The sequence below is a fragment of the Denticeps clupeoides genome, chromosome 5 (genome assembly GCF_900700375.1).
Source record: "Denticeps clupeoides chromosome 5, fDenClu1.1, whole genome shotgun sequence".
NCBI lineage: Eukaryota > Metazoa > Chordata > Actinopteri > Clupeiformes > Denticipitidae > Denticeps > Denticeps clupeoides.
In genome coordinates this window covers 9,291,565-9,314,351 of record NC_041711.1, presented here as the reverse complement: position 1 = coordinate 9,314,351, position 22,787 = coordinate 9,291,565, and the positions used below count along the sequence as shown (strand labels likewise).

The 22,787-nt window shown below is 40.3% G+C and overlaps 2 protein-coding genes across 3 annotated transcripts; one reads left to right on the top strand and one right to left on the bottom strand.

Moving 5' to 3' along the window:
• Positions 1–6,133: 6,133 nt before the first annotated feature.
• Positions 6,134–18,790, bottom strand: cfap221 (cilia and flagella associated protein 221). 2 transcript variants are annotated; one of them, XM_028979411.1, is made up of 24 exons: positions 18,751–18,790; positions 18,175–18,336; positions 17,833–17,933; positions 17,590–17,676; positions 17,401–17,496; positions 16,920–17,020; positions 15,606–15,709; positions 14,128–14,293; positions 12,459–12,567; positions 12,164–12,284; positions 11,853–11,961; positions 11,653–11,740; positions 11,094–11,183; positions 10,912–11,007; positions 10,679–10,772; positions 10,505–10,596; positions 10,289–10,369; positions 10,070–10,177; positions 9,006–9,149; positions 8,733–8,804; positions 8,521–8,609; positions 8,132–8,227; positions 7,684–7,782; positions 6,135–7,004 (listed from the first exon to the last, which is right to left on the bottom strand). In XM_028979411.1, exons 2-24 carry the CDS (start codon positions 18,296–18,298, stop codon positions 6,875–6,877), a joined length of 2,397 nt encoding a protein of 798 aa, XP_028835244.1. In that variant the 5' UTR covers positions 18,299–18,336; positions 18,751–18,790; the 3' UTR covers positions 6,135–6,874. The 2 variants fall into 2 exon arrangements, with proteins under 2 accessions (XP_028835245.1, XP_028835244.1); XM_028979412.1 differs by lacking the exons at positions 18,175–18,336; positions 18,751–18,790 and having other exon boundaries at positions 6,134–7,004; positions 17,401–17,556; positions 17,653–17,676; positions 17,833–17,936.
• Positions 18,791–18,906: 116 nt separating this feature from the next.
• sctr (secretin receptor) lies at positions 18,907–22,583 on the top strand. The gene is made up of 13 exons (XM_028979282.1): positions 18,907–19,076; positions 19,206–19,305; positions 19,530–19,625; positions 19,991–20,097; positions 20,587–20,696; positions 20,773–20,905; positions 20,992–21,145; positions 21,394–21,454; positions 21,543–21,612; positions 21,748–21,839; positions 22,080–22,218; positions 22,291–22,332; positions 22,416–22,583. Exons 1-13 carry the CDS (start codon positions 19,029–19,031, stop codon positions 22,581–22,583), a joined length of 1,320 nt encoding a protein of 439 aa, XP_028835115.1. The 5' UTR covers positions 18,907–19,028.
• Positions 22,584–22,787: the final 204 nt, after the last annotated feature.

Below are 22,787 nucleotides of genomic sequence, written 5' to 3'. Positions count from 1 at the left end.
ATTAATGGCTGGTAGTGGTACTGCTGAACAATTAATTCCAAAAACAGCAGCTACATCAGGGGTGTGCAATTATTTTGGATGCAATCAAGCAGATACAGAATAGACCAAGTTGCATCCAAATTATTTAATGTAATCGTGAACATTTTTTTCTTTCTTTGAACACACACTTTTTTTGCTTACATTACTTCTCATATCACTTCTCTCATATCACTCATATCATTTCTTTTTTCTTATTACTTTTTTCTTAATGTTAAAAACATTTTCTAGGTCTCAAAAAGAGGACATTGTAAAAATACAAGGCACTCACTGTATTAAAAACACTCATCTGATGATACCTGGCAGAAAGAGGCATGGCACAATAGAGGTTACAAGAATGAACAGTTTCTAATTTGTTAACACCAGTAGATTACTATTGCAGTTACATGTAAATATTGTATGTAAAAAAGGTACCAATGTTTCAGAAAAACCCAAAATAAAAGAAAGGAGAAAGGGACAGAGGAAGAGAGAAAAAAACCAGGAATCAGGCTTCAGCAGCCTTGCCCTGGAGAAACAGGGAGAGAAAGACCCAGAAAGCTAGGGATAGGGGGAAACCCCCCAGCTCCCAGTGGAGGGGGAAGAGAGAAGAGCTCAGCCACCCAAGAGAAAATTATTTTATACATTTGAGTCCCAAAAAAATTGCCTCAGAACAATAAGGATTTGTCCTTATTGGCGTTTCTGCATTACTACAAAAAGAGACAGGAAGACGGTGTTCATCTTCCATCGTCATGACACCGCCAGCCAATTCCTGGTTTTTGACAGCTCTTGTTTGGGGGGTGTCGCAGCTTGACAAAGATACAGGAGGTAAACCTTTCACGCAAGACAAAAGCACAAAATGCCACGGACCTGGGATTTCCCATCTTACAACATATTCGGGGAAAAGAGGGTGTTTGGTCATCCTAGAAAAGCACACTTATATATCAACTGCCTGGTTACATTTTTTTTTTTGCTGATAAAGCGCTAATGGAGTTTTACATTTAAGTGGGAGAAAAGGGGCATGACCAGTTAACACATGTGAGCCACATCTCCACAGCTGCAGAGCCTGTGAATCTTATCGCTATTATACTTTGGATTTAATAAAATTGTTCATAATGTTAAACTTTGGTCACATCCATTATATTGGGGTCATTTTATTTAACACATTTAATTTACACATAGATTTAGAAGAAATATCAAGATACAGAGATTAGTTCCCTACAATCTCTTTTCATTCTTGTTTGGTGTAATGAATGGATTGTGTATGGAATGAATGGAAAGCAAACTGTTTATGCCTAATTTACTTTACTTTATTTTACTTTATTTAGCAGACGCTTTTATCCAAAGCGACTTACAAGAGGAAGACACCAACAATCCTCGTTCGATTTCTATAGAATTTTGAGTTTACAAAACTAAGAGCCCTGATAAGGCTTAACTTGTCAGCAGGAGTGGTTTTATGGTGACTGCAGAATCTCCAGCCAGGAGAGAGTTACAATAGTCGAGTTTGGAGATGACCATTGCCTGGACGAGGAGCTGCGTAGCCTGTTGTGAGAGAAAAGGCCTAATCTTGCGAATGTTGTAGAGAGTGAACCTGCAGGATCTGGAGATCACAGCAACGTGATGGTTCAAACTCAGTTTGTCATTGATCCAAACTCCAAGGCTTTTTGCAGACACCGTGGGTGTTAACAGTAGCGAGCCTTTGCAGGCACCTTTGCATATAACCTTTATTCAAAAATGTTTTCAATCTATTTTTCAGAACCTATTCTCCAACATGCTTCCAACATACCTGGACGCAAATGAAGTGCATTCTGATGCATCCGGTATGTTGAATACTACACCTCACTTAGAGGGGCTGATTTCTCATGATATTGCCATTTTTAAAGTAAAACCAGTAAAGAATAGACTACTAGACAGCCACGGTCCACTGTGGTCTACAAACTACAGTGCTTGGTGAAAGAATTCTAGAATTCGCTGGCATGTCTTCCCTAAAGCACGTTAACTCAGGAGCCTGAGCGTAGGAGTTCTGTCCAGGGGTCAATTTAACCTTTCAGCTCTGTACTGGAAGACATGGATACTTCAGGGAAGCCTCTTCGTAATCCCGCAGATGGAAGTACGGAGGCAGTGCTAAATCAGCACTCCCGTGCAGTTCAAGGTTTCGTGGGCAGGACACTGAAGTTAATTTACTGTAAGATACCTCAATAGTAAATATGTCATTCAGGCCATAAAACACTGCCTGCTCTACAACTTGAATCTGTTGCTTTCGAGAGCATTTGTGTAGCATGAATTGCTTCCACCAAGATTGTGTAGCAGGAATTGCTTCCACCAAGATTTGCCTGTATGTACATCAAAGAGTTGATTTAGGCAATATGGTAAACTTGATAATCGAATAGACATGACATTTTAATAAAGTTTACTTGGGGCGAAATTCTATGACCAATGAGTTAAGCAATGGCTATGCTGTGTAGTATTAGTTTATCAGTAGTGACAGAGACAGTCCCCCTGGAGACACTCAGGGTTAGGTGTCTTACTCAGGGACACATTGGTAGTAAGTGGGATTTGAAACTGTGAATTTGTGAAGTTGAATTTCTTCAGGTTCATATGTAGCCACAAATGTACTACGACCCCTGTGCACATAGTTTCTTTTTTTGGCCATATATTAATAATTGTACATTATTTCCACAATATTTATTACTTGGGCATGTCTGTTAGCACCCACAATTCTTTCACAGCAGGAAGATACTAAAATGGTATCTGCTTTTTGTACACCTCAACTGCAAAAACAGAAAGGATCCCTTGAAATAAATCAGATTAGATAAAGAGACACAGTTTGATCTCTTTGTTGCCAGACCTACAATCTCATCTTCATCGGTCTAATACCTTGATATTTACAAGTTGTGGAACAAGATAGGTCTCCCAGATATGCTACATCCATTTATCATTCATATATTGTGTTTGCGTACGGTGAACATTGTTAATCTGTGTTCAAGATTAAGAAGGTCATATGCTTAATCCCACAGCCAGAAGGGTCAAAGGGCAAATCTCATATCTGAATGCACACTTTCACTGAGAATAGCAGATAAAAACAGTGAGAGTAATGCTAGTCACATATCAAGTGTATATCATTTGTAAGGCACATAGTTGAAGAGATGAGCCTGTATATACCCTGACCTCTGCTCTGTATTGGATTATATCATACATAGTAGGGCTGCTATGATAGCATGAAATACTAATACAAGTGTGTAATAATTTTAATTAAAAATTGAATAATACACATTGTAAATAATAGAGAACAAACATTAAAAAGAGACAAAGTAATTACATATTGAATCAATGATCAAACAATGGAATAAGAGTAAAATATAAAAATCTTATTAACAATCTTTTTTTGGATCTGAGCAGGTATGTGGCGCCCCCTAATGTTCAGAGTTACGTTGTTACTCTGTGAATCTCTGCATATAAATTAAGCGCTACTAAATATATGGAAACTTATATATGCATACATCTGATGACACATCTGATCTGATGTTTACTTGTACAAAAACAATTTATATAAAATGAAAGGTGTATATCAACAGAACAAAATAATATGGCATATCTTATTGTTGAACAAATACGACTCTTATTGTCTTATACATTTTTTATGAATATGCTTATATGCAAAAACATTACATAAATAATAAAAAAGCTATGTTGCAAAAACGTTTTGTGATTTATCTGATGTTCTATTGTGAAGCTTTCTCCCCCTTTCTCTCTCTCTCTCTCTTTTTCTCACTCTAACTCACACACACACACACACACACACACACACACACACACACACACATTATTCATTTTCATTTTGAAAACCTGGACCCTGCCCAGATTCATCAAACTGATGTCTAAAAAATGGCATTCATTTTTCAAAGCATTTAAATGCCTGTCAGTGTCTGGTAACTCCTGTCCCGTCTCCGCCATGATATAGAAGAAGAGGGGTGGTGTTGACTTTATGCCACGCCTTTCACACTGTGGCCTGATTGGTTTGGACAGGCTTGCCACATTAATCCATTCCAACACCATTGCATAACCGGGGAGATTTGTCGTTCTGCAAGCTGCCAACAAATTGTTGTTGGAGAGGGATCCCCCCCATCATGGTGCAAAAGCGTCATGTTTGAACAGCCTGCCATGACGCCTCGACAAGCGCCGACACACACACTCAAACACAACGCGCATCTCACTGTTTACTCATGAGTGAACAAAGCATCCTGGCTCCATCTCCACTGCAGCTTATCACTGAGAGTCAGACAGCAGGACGATTGGAGCAGCGCCATGTGTTCAGTCCCTCTCGATGGCAAAATAAAACGGTGGTCAACACCAACTGTACAAAAAGCATTCACTCACTCACTGTCTACGACCACATAATCCAAATCCAAATCTTAGAACATTGGCCACAGGGTGGGGACCCCCAGAGGGCTACTCACACGTCGTCATGCAAACTCTGAACAGACAAAGTCGAACCCATGACCTCAACACCATGTGATCTATAGCAAAAAAAAGCAATACTATCTAAATGATGAAAAGTCAATAGTTATCTTGAACATTTTTATTGCTCCATCCGCACATATTTGGATGTTTTTTACCCAGCAGGGGAGATCCGGTGCTTCACTTCACATTGATTAAGATTATTTAATTGTTATTTATATATTTAAATTAATATATTTGTTATTTATATGTTTGAATCCACCAAACGTCAAGGTGCCACTGAGGTACCCTTGAGCGAGTTCCCAGCCCTCTGCTCCTGGATTTATTTCTTGTTTAGTGCAAAAAGTGAATTACCAAAAAGCCAGTTTAGCAGTAAATCAGTCCATTTTGATCCCCAATGTTCCTCAAACTACTTCTGAACTTTTATTTGCAGTGTGGGATGGTATAATATTAAGGCCAAAATATGGTGTTGGGTCAGTGGTGGCCCAGTGGTTAAGGAAGCGGCCCCGTAATCAGAAGGTTGCCGGTTTGAATCCAGATCCGCCAAGGTGCCACTGAGCACCGTCCCAACACACTGCTCCCCAGGTGCCTGTCATGGCTGCCCATTGCTTACCAAGGGTGATGGTTAAAAGCAGAGGACACATTTTGTTGTGTCACCGTGTGCTGTGCTGCAGTGTTTCACAATGGCAATCACTTCACTTTCACTTTCGCTTCACGTTATGTGTGAGGTGGATCAGATTTGTGACCTAAAAGAACCAATAAGAAGATCGATAATCTTCCAGTCTCTTAGTGTCCAGTTCTGTCCCTTGTCACCACCAATTTACTAAATACTAACAGCATCTGGGATCGACAATCACTGGGCGCCTCAACAGCTTCTCTCCAAGAGATGACAAATTAATCAATCACCCGTCATAGTCCATTTGGTGTTTAATCTCTTTGATCTAATGACCGTTTTACCTTACGTCTTCTGTCCTGTAAATGCTCTGATGATCCTGATTAAAAAATGTAGGCTGTTTAAGCACTGAATGAATTGGCTCTGGGCCAGGATGCAACCACTCAGAGTTATGAATTTTTTTACCTTTCCACATAAAATATGCAAAAGTATAACTTGCTTTGGTGCAGGTGCAGTTCTGTGTAAGTCTGTGTGTGTGTGTGTGTGTGTATGTGTGCTTGCCGTCCACTGCTGGACATCACAAAACCCATATTTTCTTCACCAAAAGCCAATTGTCTTCTTTATAACTGATGAACCAGGAACATGAGGCAACCTCTGAAGTCTCCACAACTATAATTGTGTATGTGAAGTTTATTTCCATGCCTCTCCGTGCTGCTGTATCTGATCTGAAGATCTGAACATTCTCCAGCTTCCCAGGAAGTGCTGTTCTCACCTCAGAAACCAAATAAGATGGCAACGAGGCAGCGTGTGTGGTGCAGAATGCGGCCCGACGTGTTTTATTTGAGGCTGCAGGAGGAATAGCTGAAATAGCGGGAGGAGATGCGGCACACTGAGACACATTTCAGAGTGTCGGCATTGCAAAACAACAAATCTGCCCGGCATCTGGGAGGCTCTGGAAACATTTGGAAGAATACCACATTACTGTCTCGACACTCTCCCTCGAGCACGAAAAACAACAGTTAATGTTTTGTAATATTGTGATACAACTGAGGTTTGGAGACGGAGCGCTCAATAAAACCACAGAGCCACAGGGAGAGGAGAAGCCTACTGTATAATGAAAAAAACGTAGGAACTCATACCTTCTGTTTTTCCTAGAGTATTAATGTTGTGTTCCTTGACCTTGGAAGCGGTCCTCTGATTGTTCATATTCTCTATAACATGTCTATTTACACTACTTACACTATTCACTTATAGTATTATCAACATTTTTTACATTTTAAGTGCAGAAACAAATATATATTTTTTTAAAGTTCGGGTGCATTTTTTTTTTTTTTTGGTAACTTTTGTGGTCATAACATTCCTCATTAAAGCCACAAGGTGGAGCTGAATGAAAACTCTCCGGTTTGTAAGGCAGTCATTACTGGAATACTGTGTGTGGCTGAATTGTAAAAAGAGGTTTAGCTGTGGAATACATTAATTTACATTAAAGGGATATACCAAGTGCATGATAACATGGAAATTGCTTAGAAAACATTTATCAGGAATGTTGAGACAAGTTAACGTTGCCAAGATGAATACATTTACAAAATCAGTGCCTCTTTTTTTACCACCTCCAGAGCACAATAGCATAAAAAAGAGAAGGACAGTCGATTACAGGGAAACTAGGCCAAATAAGAAGAAATAGGACAAGGAACCTGGCTATACTAAGATAAAAAAATTAAACGACTTATATTTTATAATATGCATATATTTGTTTAATTATCAAAGTGTATACATTAGAAAAAGACTGTGCTATTTTTTTGCAGTGGTGAAGGGCATGGTCTTGGCCATGCTGTGTAGCTGGCTGAGCCGTGACATCACCTTCAGCCCCAGCTTGTTGGTCTCAGAATCTTGCAAGCAACCCAGCTGCTGTTCCATCACTCTGTAATGTAAAGAAATAAGCAAACTGGATGGACAAACGATACCAAGAGTCATATGCATACATAAATCCTGCAATAAAGCTTAATGTGACAGCTGTCTGCACGTCGTTGTGCACATCATGCATTTAGATGTAGTCAGGGCTGCTTTAGGCATTTTAAAAGATGTGTCCAGATCCACAATTACTTTTTTTCTCCACTCTCTTTGTTCCCTTAAAGGTTTGATTTGGTGTGGGAACAGCTGACAGTACTTTGTTGGATGTTATAAATAAAGGATGTTATCCTTTATAACACAAATGTAATTAGTTAATATATTTAAAACATGGCAGGGACTCATTAGCTTATTAAAATAAAATAAAATCCATGAGCCTCATTCCCCATTTGGTACACACACACACACACACACACACACACACACACATTTGCATTTGCTCTGCATGGTTCATTGATGGGTAAGTGAGTGTTATGTTTTCTCCTGGATATAAACGGTAAAGATCTGTTAAATAAAAACTATTTCGTTATGTAGTGAATATGGTCACATGACCCTGCGAGCACTACTGTGATAATGTGTATGTGTCAGAGCAGGCCAGTGACAGGTTAACAAATGGATTTCATTCTGTATTGTCATGCATTTTCACACCTAATGAATGTTTTAGTCTATAAGAGGAAACATGCTGAGCATACCCCACATGTCTTGCTGCTTTGTCCTTCTTTGGCCTGCTCAGGAGAGGAAACTCTGCTTTTACCATCTCCATGGTCAGGCTGACCTCTGGACCTTCAGCTCTGTTCACAAAAATAAAAAGGCCTTAAGGACAAAACCATCAGGATTTCAAAAATATGTAATTATAATTATATATATATATTTTTTTTCATATTAGCTGTTGTTATTACAAAAATAATGCTAACATGTAAACTGGAACAGAAACTCTCAAAACTTGGTCCTATTAAAGCATTCATAAACCTTTCAGTTCAGAAATGTTCAGCTTTCTGGAGCAATGGATAAGGCCGTAAATGAGTTCTTATGTACCTAGCAATGAAACATCTATACAACAGCCCATGTCATTGGTCAGATTCCACTGGCGCGTTTCAGCACAAAACAAATGAAGAAACATGAGCTGTGGAGCGCACTTACTGGCCGCCCAAGATCTTTCCTCTCATTTCTTCTGGAAGATCGTCCAGAGGAGGGGGGGCCTCAGAGGGCAATAAATTACAGCTGAAGGCATCAGACCTGATAAGATGCAATTTCCGCATTACTGAATAAATCATTGCATTTCCTCATTTTTATCTGATAATGGATAATTGCTATTAATATTTTTCTATAAATGGCATATATAAAGCATCACTAAAGCAAAATCATCATTATAGATTTACATTTGAAGGGGAACGTTGACAACACAGGCCTTTTACACATGACAAAATAAGATGAGGGGTCTGTTCTGGGCTACTGTGAAAAAACATTCTCACTTGATCCAGTTGACATTCAACTTGAACTCCATATAGAATTATGTGAAATGTGCTTACATTCTGGACAGGCGGTCACTGGTGAGAGTGGGAGTGAATACACTTTTTGAGTGGAATCTTTTCCAGGTCATGACCCCACTGATAACATCCTGTGTTGAATTGAAATAAGGGGCTCTCATTATGACTGACTTTATCAGTATGAAAGTAACACTTTTCTTCACTTACCTCAGTTTACAAACTACAGAAATAATAGTATTTTTTACAGAAATTACCTTCCGATCCAAAAACATGGGCAGCTTGTGGGTCTGGGCTGGTCTGAAGGCATGAAGCCCAGGAGTAGGATTCTGCATGCAGGACACAATTCCAGATCATTTGAACCAATTTCCAAATATTTAAGATATATGCAATGTACATGGTACATTTGGAAAATATATACATATAATGTTAAAAAGAATGTAATAAAATCTAATAGAACCTTCACAGCTAAAGTCCAGTAAAAAGCTAATAATAAGTTAAAAAGGATAATTGCTCAATACGTTTCTTACAAACACTCTAAATGGGTGTGCCATGTGGGCTGTAGGGACGGTGAAGGACAGGCCTGGGGTCTCATCACTGTGGTCTGCATCCTCTACCAACTGATCTTCACCCGTCAAACCTGGGGGATCCATTACCTGTGGCCACAGCTCATCCTGCATGTCATTCAGAGAGCAACACTTAAAACATAATATAGTGAAATTTCACTTAAATCCATTTCTGGCAGCAGGCCCTGGTTTGAAGCCTGCCAGTGTCATCAAAAAGCCTTTTAGAACCATATGGTATACCATGACGAAACATTTATGAGCAAGAAAGCATATTTAATGAATAGCATGATGTAAATACACTATAAACATGAAAGAAAGTGTCTACTGTCTAAGCCATTTGAAGGAACAAAGATTAAAATCATTTTTATTATAGGCCAGAGAACCTTCTGGCTTTGCAACCTCTCAAATGATATCTGTATATGCTTTAGGGAGTAATATTAGTGACCTGTTAACCATGCAATGGCTGACCCAGTCAGCAGTTGGAGGAGTGGCCAGCTGTTGTTGAGAAAGCCTCCACTGTAAAACCCCAGCAGAAGGTCTTTAAAGTGCACTATGTTTATGTAGCGCTCATTACACAGGGACCTTGAGCGCACGACTAGGGTTTGGGAGCGTTGGGGGTGAATGATTCATGAATGTCACCAATGGGAAAGTGGGAAACAAGCATAACATAAACACGTAGAACTAAAGATAGCTGAGCTAACCGTCTCGGCATTCTATCCGAGGCTAATAGAGATGTTCCGCGTGGCTGGATTACACTCCGAGTGTAATTATGTCAGATCCTTATGTGACATAAATGTTATGAAATGCTGTAGAGTTCCACATGCTACTGTAGCTACAGGGTTCAGCCAACTGGAACAGATGAGGGAAAGAGCCACCAAGAACAACAAGTCACGAAAATACACTGCGACCCACAACCGTATGTGTTTCTAAAGGGTCTTATAAAATGATAATAATACTACTTAAAGACCCTTACTGTGGGACTGGAAATCAAACCCTAAGCAAACGATACTACAAATCAATCGTGTCACCTCAGAGGCTTTGCGCAGGACTTTAGGCAGCGATGGAGGAACGTAGGTCATCATCATCTCAAAGGGATCGAGAGGCTTGTAGCACATCAGCTTGTAGTGTTGGGGAACCTTGCAAATAGCACGAATCCAAAATAAAAAAAAAGGCACAAAGGGAAAGAAACGAGAGGTGAAAGATGGAAAGAAACATATTAATTATATTACACAAGTGATGTATTGTACCTTCAGTTTGAAAAAGGGGACCTTTTGTTTTATTGCTATTTCAACAGATTTGACAGGAACAGGTCCCAATGCATTGTGGTCCTGAAATTAAGCAAAAACAAGCATTCAATTCAATTCCTGGTCTCTCATAGGACTCTGAGAAAGCTTTATTCATGTGCAACACAGTGGTGTTAATGATCTTTAAATGTTGCATCCTTCAAATGCAAGGCTACTCACTAGTTTGTTTGGCTGGATGTGGCTTGTGAAGATGGGAAGGGAGAATGGAAGCAGATTGCCTGCAGTCAACTTCAAAGCCTCTGCCTTTGTTTCTGTGAATGACAAAGCAACAGTTTCTGCGGCTCTGTGGTTTGGTGGTATGTGAAGGTTTGTGGAGATTTCAGCATGTGCTACCAGAGTTTTCACCAGCTGTGGATGGCTCTCTCATGCTTTGAGTCACCAGTTGCAAAGCTGATAGTCTTCTTTGCAGACGACATCGCAGGGCAACCTAAAATGCACAAAAATCTTTATCATCCATTTCATGTTGCGTAGTCTCCTGCAAGACTTAGAATTAGAAGAGAAATGCATTGTTCCAAAGATTACAGGTCCTTCAAGGCTCTTTTCTTCAAGTTCTCCAACCCACAGACCTTACGAGCTGCCTGCTGGAAGATCCGAAAAGCCCTGTGCCTGATCTCCAAGGAACTGCTTGAATAAACGTGAAAATTGGGAACACTTTCTGAAAGCTAATACACAAAAAGATCATTAGTCTCATTGAATCCTTATCTAAGATGCTTAGAGTTTAAAACTGGATGAGTTATTGCAGCCCTACCTGTTCTACGTTACGGAGGGTTCGCCTAGTAGAAAGCTTGGACGTAGTCCTTGCAAAATCTTCTTCACTTGCAAGCTCTCCTTTCTTTATCTAGGTATCGAGGCAGCAGCAAATGTACGTCTAATATTAGAGGCATTGGATACGCTTGTGAAGGAGTGTAGCAGGAAAGATGTTGGGCTGAGGCCTTTGGCTCGATGCCAAGATTCCACTGAAGACAGACTTCCTGAGAGAACTTAAGTAACCAAGTGGTAGACCTTGTCTCTCTTAAAAACCAAAGGGTTCCCATAAAATATGAAGAGCACAAATAGAGAGCATAAACAGACAGCACACAGGCCATGGTGCAGGAAGTACTGGTAAGTGTCTGTGGCTGTTTTCTCAAGTATCTGCTTGAAATCAGAACAACTTAATGAATAATATAAAAATATTATTATATTATATTATATTTACAGTTTCACGAAATGTGGTGAAAATGAAATAAATCAAAATATTACATGTACATTCATAAATAATGACTGTTATTTTGTTGTTTATCAGTATATAATTATGTAAAACAATACACCTTGTATTCATAATCTGCAATCCCTCTCTCCTCCAGAATCTGCTTCTTCATCTGAGGTGACACAGGATCCTTGCCAAAGCGAACATGCCTAAATAAGTAAAACATTTTACATAACATTTTATTATTATTAAATATTTTATGTAAAAAAAAAAAAAAAAATTAATTGACTGAGAGATTCAAATTTCTCAAAAAGAACAAACCAGCGAAGATGATTGGCTCTCTCCTCACTCTCTTCTTTTTTCACTTGACTCTCAAATAGTGCCTCCTTCATTTGTCTGGTGTGGCGCTTTATATTTGTTTGAGACATGGCTGAAAAGAATTGTTAAATGGAAAACCAACAAAGATGACTAGGAACTCCTCAAGGTTGTAAGGGCTTTGCAAAGCACATAAAAGTATGCTTTAAAATAATAATATTTAATTCAAGGTGACAGCTGACAGGCCACAATTTAGCCTGGATGTATGGCGAAGGCCAACTTCTACCGTGACGGCACATCTGTACAGATTCCTGTACCTTCACGGATGTCCTTGGACCTCAGTTTGTCTGGCTGCTGAATAAGCAGCTTTGCCACTCCAGCCGGGGTGCAAATATCTATTATCTTCTTCTGATTTACGGCTTCGGGCTTCTTCTGTTCCTGAAAAATAATTGAAAAGCCTCTCCATGTGCTGAAGTGAAGTGCAAGCACTTGTAATTTAATTCCAGGGTCATACCTATTCAACAAGCATATATAATTTAACAGAGTAGAACAGACAAATGAGGAGAAAGTACCAGAGTTAGTACCTTAGGGACATAAAAAAAAAAAAGTCACCTTGCGCTTTTCTAGAGTTGCATCTCGGAGTTTTGGTCTGGGGACTAAAGTTAAAGGTCCAGGCACTCTGGTATCTGTGGGGAACCCCTCGCCACACTCCTCGGGCTGGCTAAAGAATCACAAACACACAGACTTTTTTTTATTCTGTGCTGTTTAATTTTCTTTTTTTGCTGTTCCCATTACATTCTTCTCAAATGAATCAGACTCCTTTGTTTCTCCTGTTCAATCACATGGAGCCCTGGTTAAACATGTACGGCTTTAGTTAAATCGCTGTAGAGACTAACAGATAACAAATTTCAAGACTACTGATTTATGTCACTTTGAAATAGCTAATTTACTAAATAATTATCACTATAATAACTGATGTATTAAAATGAACCTGCATTTAGGTTACTGTTTTTTTTTAATCATTATAACCAACATGCATCTTTCCACTTCCATTTCATATTTTGTAGTGTCAAGATAAAAGGCCTAATCGCATCAGCTGGTATCATTTAGTTTCAATCGCCTATAAATCTTCACGTTATCTCCTTATGCATCCACCAGCTGGGTCTCAAACACTTGCTGGCAGAGCTTGGAGAGAGAGGTCTTGGAGTTGTGGGCCTCCTGTGAAACTGAATCACTTTGATATCAGCCGATTGTGATTCCTGGGTGAATGGTTAACCTCGGGCCGGGCAGGAGTGAGGAAGTGCAGCAGGTCTTTTCTCGTTGCTAAAGGCAATCCATCATGGAGCACTGAAGTGTTCTCATGGGAGCAGGGGTTCGGGCTGACAAAATTTCATTGGCCATTTTATTTATGCCTGTGAATTCCTACTAAGGCATCATTCCCCATCAAAACAAACTAGTCTTGTTCACATGTATGCAATGGTTCTTCTTAGAGCCTTTATGAATGGAATAATTTGGAAGTCATTTTTTAAAAATACGACCGCCAACGCTCTGCATGAATTTCACATTATCTCAAGCTCTTGTGTCATTTTGACACCATGCTCCTTATGTAAAGACAAGAGCATGTGTGGATGTGCTTGTGAGTGATTGATTATCTGTCAGTATTTACTTGTTTGTACCATGCTCTATCTGTGTTTGCTCTGAAAAGACTCGTCCCGTCCGAAATCATGACACCTTTGTCTTCAGAGACAGAGCGCAGCTTTTCTTCAATAAATCCTGCTGTATAAAACCCTCTTCTGAAGCTATGAAAATACATAGTAAAACTGCCATTTTAAAGACACATGTTTTAAGTTCTGTAAAAACATTTTAACATTAGCAGCTTGATGCAGATTATTAAAAATGTCTGTTCTGAGTCGGCCTTGCTTCAGCATTGGGACATCTTACTTTCTATGGGAATGGCAGTGGAAGGACACGATGCAATGGAAAACCACCCTCATCTCGAATGGTTTACAGCCTACTAGGAGGTTTCCTTCAACTGTTTTCATCAGACGTGTCTATGTTGTTACGCTACTGTACACTTTATTAATAACACTCACCCTACTGCCACACCTCGTATGTTTAGAGTTAGAGACTAAAGACGAGCTGTGGGCACGTATAGGTTGTGTTTGCCATTTGTCATCGGTCTGTTTCTCATCACGGCAAGGCTGAAGGCTGCAGCCAGTATGACAACATCGGTGTCACCACATTAAATGACTTTCGATTTAGAAATGTAGACGTAATTAACCTGCACTTGAGAGCCAGGTACGGAGACGAGGAGCCGCTGAGGGTGCAGACGTAGGGTTTGGTGTTGAACTGGGAGATGACCACCTGGAATGTGACCTGAGCCGTCCCATACTGCAGGGGCGTGAAAGTCGCTGTCACTTCTGTCGCCCCGTTGGCTGGAATTACCCCTTCAATCACAAGGCAAAGCAGACATATTTACAGTACACCATGAAAACCAGGTGAGACGGAACCAAGCATAGGCTGCTCCGTCTAGAGGACACGTTGGTGCTCAAGTGGAAAGTGTTTGTGGGGTGAGACAAAAACGTCTAACCCCACACCTCCACTGGCGATCCATTATTGATACGGTTGTAACTTTTTTCTTTAAGGTTTCAAAAAATGCAATGTTTGAGGATAAAATTCTGTGTTTTAAATTTTGGCACTGTTTCCTGGCAATCAGGACAATATTACAGGCATTTTCATTTTTACTCCTGCATTGACGTTTGTCTTTTATTAAAATTTCTTATCAAGATATATTAAAACAGGATTGATTGACAATAAATTACTCATAGAAAAGTGCAGCCTAGCTATGAAGAGATGATCACATTCAACCATAATTGACAGAAGTGATAACTGAGCGAGGGGGAAAAATTGCCACTTGTACCATTCAGTCTAGCGTTCACCACTAGTCAAACATTTGGACACACCTCCACAGTTATGATTTTTTTTTTTTTTACATCATAGAACAAAACTGAAAACACAGGACTGTGAAATAACATGTGACATATGATTATGTAATAAACAAAAAAACTCAACAGCAAACAAAGCAAAAGGTTGCCTCTCCAAAGGAGGCATTTCACATACTCGGCTTCTCTCAACCACCTTAAGTTGGACAACAGTCCTGAAGGTTTATGCTGAACAATCTCTTAATATTAACTCATGATAATGAGCATCTTATGAAGTTAAAAATAGGTGAAATAACTGCACGTCACACATACTTCACTTCCTCCTGCTATAAAAATACTAAATATGTTTTAATTGCATTGTATTCTTCAAGGTGGCCTCCACGTAGGTGCCTCCAAACTTTTGACTTACAACAAAAAAAGCTCTCAGAGAATCAAAACATGAGAGGACATGGCCCAACCCCTATCTGGCTGAGTAGCCTTATTAATCTTTTTTAGCATTTGACAATTAGAATTTTTAATCAGTTTTCTCTTGAATGTCCTGTGCAGGTTCCAAAATCTGCTTCATTTCCAAAAAAAGTGCATCAAATAAGAGCAAACAATGAATGAAAATTCTGTCGTGCTCTTGCATCCTGCACGCTCTACATCTCACACTGCTTTGTGTAAGCATGTCAGCTGAGCATCTAAAATATTCACATACTCTGCCCAGAAAGTCCTTCACAAGAGGTGAGGCAAGATTTGAGACTTTGCAGCACAATGTTGCTGAACTCAGACAGTAGACACATAAACAGAGGAAAGAGGCCGGACAAGGTGGACAAACCTGAAAGGGGCTGGACGTTGAAAGCCCTGTGCGACTGCAGGTAGTGGACCTGGAACTCAAAGTCAACGGGGCAGCTGCAGCTCAGGGGAATGGCATGGCTCCAGCTGGGGAATTCAGTTTAAGACAAACTCTATCAGACCTCTTTGCAAACCAAGCAAAGAAAAATGTCCCTCTAAACTCTCACTGGATATAAAGCCTTGAAAGGTTAATTTAATACCTAACAGAGCAGCCATTGTTTGTGATCTTGCACAGATTATTTTGCTTGGACTTATGAAATGTTAAAATAATAATAATGTTAATGTCTGTGACATTAAAGACAAGACATGTTAAACATATAATTTATGTGAATATATCATTTTATATTTTTTATATCATATTTTTTATATTGCATTAAAATAAATCAATGCTGTTAAAGGGTGGTGTTTTGATTACTGTACAGTCGCACGTACATGTTGTTTTACAACTTGAGGGTGGGCATGTCTGCTGTGCATGGAGCACAGGGGCAGCAACCTATCGATGCTTCTCAGTCATGACAGCATAGTTGCTTAACATGCAATAAACTGGACTGACTAGCCATCATTCAGGAAACATACATTAATTAACTTGAGTGGTTGGTGCTTGCACTGAACTATCTGCACATTATGTCACCTCATTCAAAGAGAATGGGAAGCGCCCTTATATAAATAGCTCATTATCATAAACACATAATCAATGTTGCCCAATTAAATAGATGAAATTGATTCTCTTTCCAGTTGTTTGAGGCTAAGTTAATTATAATAACATGGCTGTAATGCAGCCACTGAGCTATGACAGCCTGACTATGAGGGCACCATAAAACAAAACAGAACAAAATGTTTAAGGTAATAAATAAACCATTAATGTAAACAGAGATTATTAAAAAAGATGCTTTCATGCCCTATTACTTGGCAAAGTATAATCATGGCGTGTGTGTTCTTCCTCTTTACACGCAGAAACTGCCACTTATCATGTTTACCTTATGAAGGTTTTAGAGACTGGAGCTTGGCAGAAGCTCCATATTTTATGTTTCGCTGCAGTGGCAATAAAGTATGGTGTTTCCGAGCTTTGATGTGGTTGGGTTTTCTTAATGTGCTGCAGTATAAAGCTTATATAAATGCATCTCAGGCAAAAGAGACCAGGGTTGTGTCAGCCCATGTGACATTATGACAGATGACATTACACAAGGCCGAGCTGTTGTTTTAAGAATATTGCAGACCCTATACACAATGAGATCATTTGCTGCAGTTCAAATAAAGAATGTTTGACCACAGGACGGCGGGACAGCCTGCACCTTACCTGTCACCCAGTGCCACAGGCGGAAGGTTGATGTGTGAAGGGATGTGCAGGTCATTGATGACAGGATATGCATGGACAGGAACAAGCAAGTTCTCTTCACCCTGTACGAGATGTAGGACTGTGCAACGTTTTATTAACATTATAAAACATTATAACAACATTCATTGACAGTGGTTGTCTTTGTACTTCCTACAGCATGTAATCAATATGGCAATTTTTAATAATTAAGAAAAAATAGTAACAATTGTATAATTATTTGGTGATTCATGCAAGAAAATAAAGTCTTGTGAATAGTTTTGATAAAAAATGTTTACTATATGTGTAACAATTACAAAGAGAACCTCCAAACATATCATTGCATATACAGTTTCCAAACAGGATCTGACAATAATAGTAGATGGTAGAAAACAGAAATGTTTCATTTCTGTAATCGAACTATAAATCCATTATACACAAATGCAGAAAACTCTTCGACGCCAACCTGACAATGAACCCGAATGCAGTCATAGAAGTAGCGCCATTCGTCAGGGCAAAAGAACAGTTTTATTGAATAAGAGAGACCAGGTACCAGACGTCCCTGTGTGCAGAAGAGAGACATTCAGCCCATCTCTGCATGCGCTGCAGAGGCAGAAAAGCTCTGTGCAACATGACATGAAAAATGAATCAGTACCTTCTTTGAATATTTAGTTTGGAAATACTTGGTTTGGGTTGGGAGAATGTGAATATTTATCACCTCAGAAGAAACGTTGATGAGTTTCTGTGGGGAGGTAGGGAAAACGCTGTCAGCATCAAATTGCAGTCCAGCATAAAGACTTTCCCATATAAATCACCATGCAAAAAAAGCTATTGGACAAGAGAGGAGGGGCTTCTTTGCTTATTTCACTGGGTTCCAGCCTCAGAGGGGGTTACTTACCAAGCTCTTTGTATAATCCTTTCCCAGTTCAAACCCACTGAAATGAACCTCTGCAGGCTCGGCTTGAATGATACTGTTGCTATGGAATTTGGCAAAGATCTCTGCAAGAGAGTTGAGCATTAAATACATAAACACATGGTCTGACGCTTATCATTTCCAATTTGCAGCCATCTGAACTAAAGGAAAACAGGCCTGCAAATTACAGGCCGCAGTGGACAGCACTTACAGACCGTCAGCGCCTGTCTACTTGACCACAGTCAGTTGCTGGCACTGCGTCAACATTACATATCTTACTCGGATTATACAAGCACTGTGTGGACATTTAGTAAAAAGATGGCATACTGGTGTCTAAAAGGTGGTGAGGAACATCTACTCCTTTTCTGGTCTCCTCCACCAGCTGGCTCAGGGGGAGGGGGGTCTTTTTCCTGCTGGTGAAGGACTCAGGAGCATGTTGTGCCACTTCCATCCTAACAAATGACTACGAATCCAGAGATCTCCTCATTTCTGTGGCAAAAAACACTTCATTTTTAAACAACAAGCATGACTGTGCAGCTATTAGGTGCCGTGGCCATAAAACACAGTGGCCAATAGGCAAGAACACCCTGCACATCGCTTTTGACTTGTGACTGCCATTAGATAACGTTTATTACCCACTGTCACATACCTTTAAAACAGCCACAGTGACAGAGAGTGGACCACACTTAGCAAATAATGTCAAGGGCAATTGATTTTCTGATTTATCAGTATACAGTCAGTCTTATCGCAAAGTTGCCTTTAGGTGCTTTACAGCGACCAGGTTCTCATAATTTGGGTGAATAAACAAAATGAAATAAACAAAATGAAATAAAAAAGAGTGGAGTTGTAAGAATAAAATAAAAAAAAAGAAAGAAAAGAAAAAACACCTCGCAGTCGACTCACCTGCCACAGGCGAGGTCGTTAATTTCCGGAAACATTGCCGTCACCATGGTGATGGTGGCTGGGGGCGGGGCCGGTGGGCGGGGTTCGTGACGTGTGAAGAGCGCGCTGACAGGGCGCTGCATCCCGGCACTCGCGGTTTTCCACGCTGCACGACGGGACCTTTCCAGCTCCCGGGAAGAGGAACTGCCGACGTCGATTTGTGATTTGGGAATATACGGAATTGGTGAGATGGACGTTCCCGAGAAATACTGATTTTTTTTACATTACTGACCCACAAAATGCAAGGGCTTGAAATTTTGGGGATACTATTTGGCGTTTATGCGAAGGTGAGTAAATTATAAGCGTTTCAGTAATTTTTCTCTTATTATCAATTTATATACACTTATTTTATAATGTGCTTTATTTATTTATTATATTGTAGACATATACTCTATACTCTATTTTATCCCCTCAAGATCGTTGCATTTGAATGCGAGCCTCACAATTTCCATGAAACGGAGGAGGAGGATTGCTATCACTTCTTGCTGTCTTACAACCGCTCAGCCACTGTCCCAGGTAAATCTTGCCTGGCTTTCTTTCTGCTGTTGTTGGTTTTCTTGCCAACTCCGCCCTTTAGTGGTAACAGAGAATAAATTCAATCAAGAGGTGGAGCGCTTACACAGGCAGAGAAGGACAGTTCTGTGCAGCAGATCAGGATTAATTGTCATGCTGAGGGACACGGTGACATCAAGTGGCCTTCGAATCAGTGTACATTTGTCTCTGTTTATTTGTCTCTTTAGATTGTCCTGGACTGTGGGACCACTTGAACTGTTGGCCCCCCGCTAAGATTGGACAGACCGTCTCTCAGCCTTGTCCCAAATTCCTTAAAACGCAGGGTAAGGCATTTAATTCCCCAGAACAACAGATGCTGGCCGACTGCAGTGCTTTATCACGGCCTGTTTGACAGTCGCCATTCAATATTTATGTCTATTTAGACGCACCATACACACAGCAGTGTCGTCCATAAAATACACATCATGATTAATCGAGCCTGATCCAGACTGCATGTAACATTTAATGTCCACTGGGCTCTTTTTCTCTCTAGTAAACACGTCCATGGAGTTACATTCACACTTACAGCCAGAGCAACACACAGCGACTTACAATCAGTAGTGACAGTGACAGTCCTGTGTGTCATGGTGCAGATAATTAGTAATAAAATAAATTATGTCCTAATGAATTCTGTGGGGATCTGACTCAGGGAAGGTGCACAGAAACTGCACTGACCAAGGCTGGTCTGAACCTTTCCCACCTCACGAGTACGCTTGCGAGTTGACTGCCAACCTGTCCTTCCACTTCCCCGGTGACGTATGTGAAACAACTTTGTATTTTCAACAAATCCACAAAACATTTGCGTATGAGTCTCAATTTTTTAGTATTTACAGGAAAGAAGTATTTAGAACAAAATGACTGTACATGGCAGTAATGTACATCTCGCACAGCAATTTGTCTTTTCTGTTTAATTTGTAGGAAAGGACAGCGGCTAGCTGGTAAACCTCTTTACGCATGAATTGAAAAGGCGTTAAATCACACGCACATGCTGAAAAAAGTAAACTGTAGTTTTATGTGTTTTTTTTTTTTTTTTTTTTTTAAATATTTGTTTATTCACATTACGGCAAAACTAAAATATTAAGTGTGACAGATCCATTTCTTTAGGTTGAGCCAGTGTTCACTTTTTTCAGTGCACTTCTTGCTGCATCTGTTGTGATATAAATATGATGTCTGGACCCAGAATAATACAGCTACAGAGCTGTATTTTTATACTAACACACATACCGCTTGTTTGATTCGTTTCAGACGTCCCTTACTCACATTTACTTCCCCTATGTGAAATCCATGTACACTGCTGGATATGCAGTTTCGCTCATTGCCCTGGTCATTGCCATCTGCATCCTTTGCCTCTTTCCGTGAGTCCCTGATTCGTCACCATTGAACTTTTTTGGGCCCAGTATGGAGGATTAACATTCATTATCTCACCCTCAGCAAACTCCGCTGCACTAGGAACTGCATACACATCCAGCTCTTCCTCTCGTTCGTCCTGCGGGCAGCCTTCATTTTCGTCAGGGACTCAGTGCTGTTCTCCAGTGAGGATCTGTACCACTGTGACTCCTACACGGTACAGATCACCTTAGGCCGTTTTTTACTTTTAGTTGCTCCTGAGGGCATGCAAAGGTCCCAATCATTTTATTGACGCCCCGGTAGGTGTCCTGTAAGTGTGCTCTGCTGGTCTCCAACTACTGCATCATGGCCAACTACAGCTGGCTGCTGGTGGAGGGCCACTACCTGCACACGCTGGTCAGCGTCTCCTTCTTCTCAGAGAAGAAGTACCTGTGGTGTTACATCGTCCTGGGCTGGGGTACGCCGGACTTGGCAGACACACTTTTAAAAAGAAATGCACGTTAAAATAATGCACACACTCACGGTACCTTAAATTCAATTCAGTTTGCTCCCACCCTCACTTTTTTTTAAAAACAAATAAACACAAATTTCTGACCTGCAGTGAAGATCTCACTCAAGCGGAAAAGCATGCAGTATAGCTGCACCCATCACGATGAACAGAAATAACGCTCTTCATTCTGTCTGCATACTTCACTTTTGCTCTAGGAATGCCACTGATTGTTGTCACATCCTGGGGCTTTTCAAAGTACTTTTACGAAGATGAAGGGTAGGTTCACGCAATGCAGTCACGTTACTGTAGATAGTGCAGACAAGAGGCGTGTTCTCGAGGCATGAATGACTCTTATTTCTCACAGGTGCTGGGAGACAAGAGGTCATGACTGGATATGGTGGATTCTCAGAGCTCCTGTCCTCGTTTTTATCGTTGTGAGTACATTTTAAACTGATGCATTATACTGCATAGTTGGTTCTTCTGGCTGCTGTCATATTTTAGAATAGCCTTTCAATCACCACACATCCTGCACATGTACACACTTAACATTCGTCCATTTGCTTCCACAGGTGAATCTGTTCTTTTTCCTGAACATCATCAGGATTTTGGTGGGCAAGCTCAGAATGTCGGATTTGCACGGAAAAGAATTCAGCCAGTACAAGTGAGCTGAAAACACACCCGCACTCAAGAAACCATTTAAACCTCAAATATGATGATGGGAAGAAAGGGTTTGTTAAAAATAAATATATATTTTACCCACTGTATATACTTTTAACACGTTTCCACTGATTGGATGGACATATTTTTGATTCTGTAAAGTCTACTTCTGTCTCATTCCAAACCAGAGGACCTGTGTGCACTGAGCTTAACAGAAATGGGCTCATTTCTTATTTTTTAATAGGAGGCTGGCTAAATCAACTTTTCTACTGGTGGCCCTGTTTGGTCTTCACTACCTGCTTTTTGCCTTCTTACCGCACCAAGTCAGCGGATTAATGTATAAAATATTTAACTTTATTGAGCTGGCCCTTGCTTCCACACAGGTAAGGAGGATTCTGCAGTTATTGTGTGCCTCTGCTTCCCACATATTTACTCTTCTGTTTACTGTGTTGAAGGGTTTTGTGGTAGCCGTTCTCTACTGTTTTCTGAATGGAGAGGTAGGTTACTTACCATCGGCCGCACTGCAGTCTGTACGGTACTGAAAAGACACTTAGTGCCCATTCAACTTGTCCCTTTCAAGGTCCAATATGAGATCCAGCGGAAATGGAGGAGATGGAGGCTCAAAAAGGGCTTCCATGGGATGCCCGGAGCGCACCATGGGTCCCTGAGCCAGAGCACCGGCCCCCAGGTCACCCAGGTCTCACTTCTGATGAGAGGCCCGGCCAGCCAGCTGTCCAGTTTAGTTTGAGTTTTTTTTTTTTTTTTTTATGAAGTGACTTATGATGTCCCCGTCCATGCTTGAAAACCAAAACCAAGGGTGGATAAAAACCCACACTGGATGTTTTTAACACAGTGAAAGAATGACTGAGACGCACTGATCAGATTGTTTCGGGGTCAGTAGTCCATGTTGCAGGGCATATTTTGCAATGGTCACTGACATCTCAAAACTGAA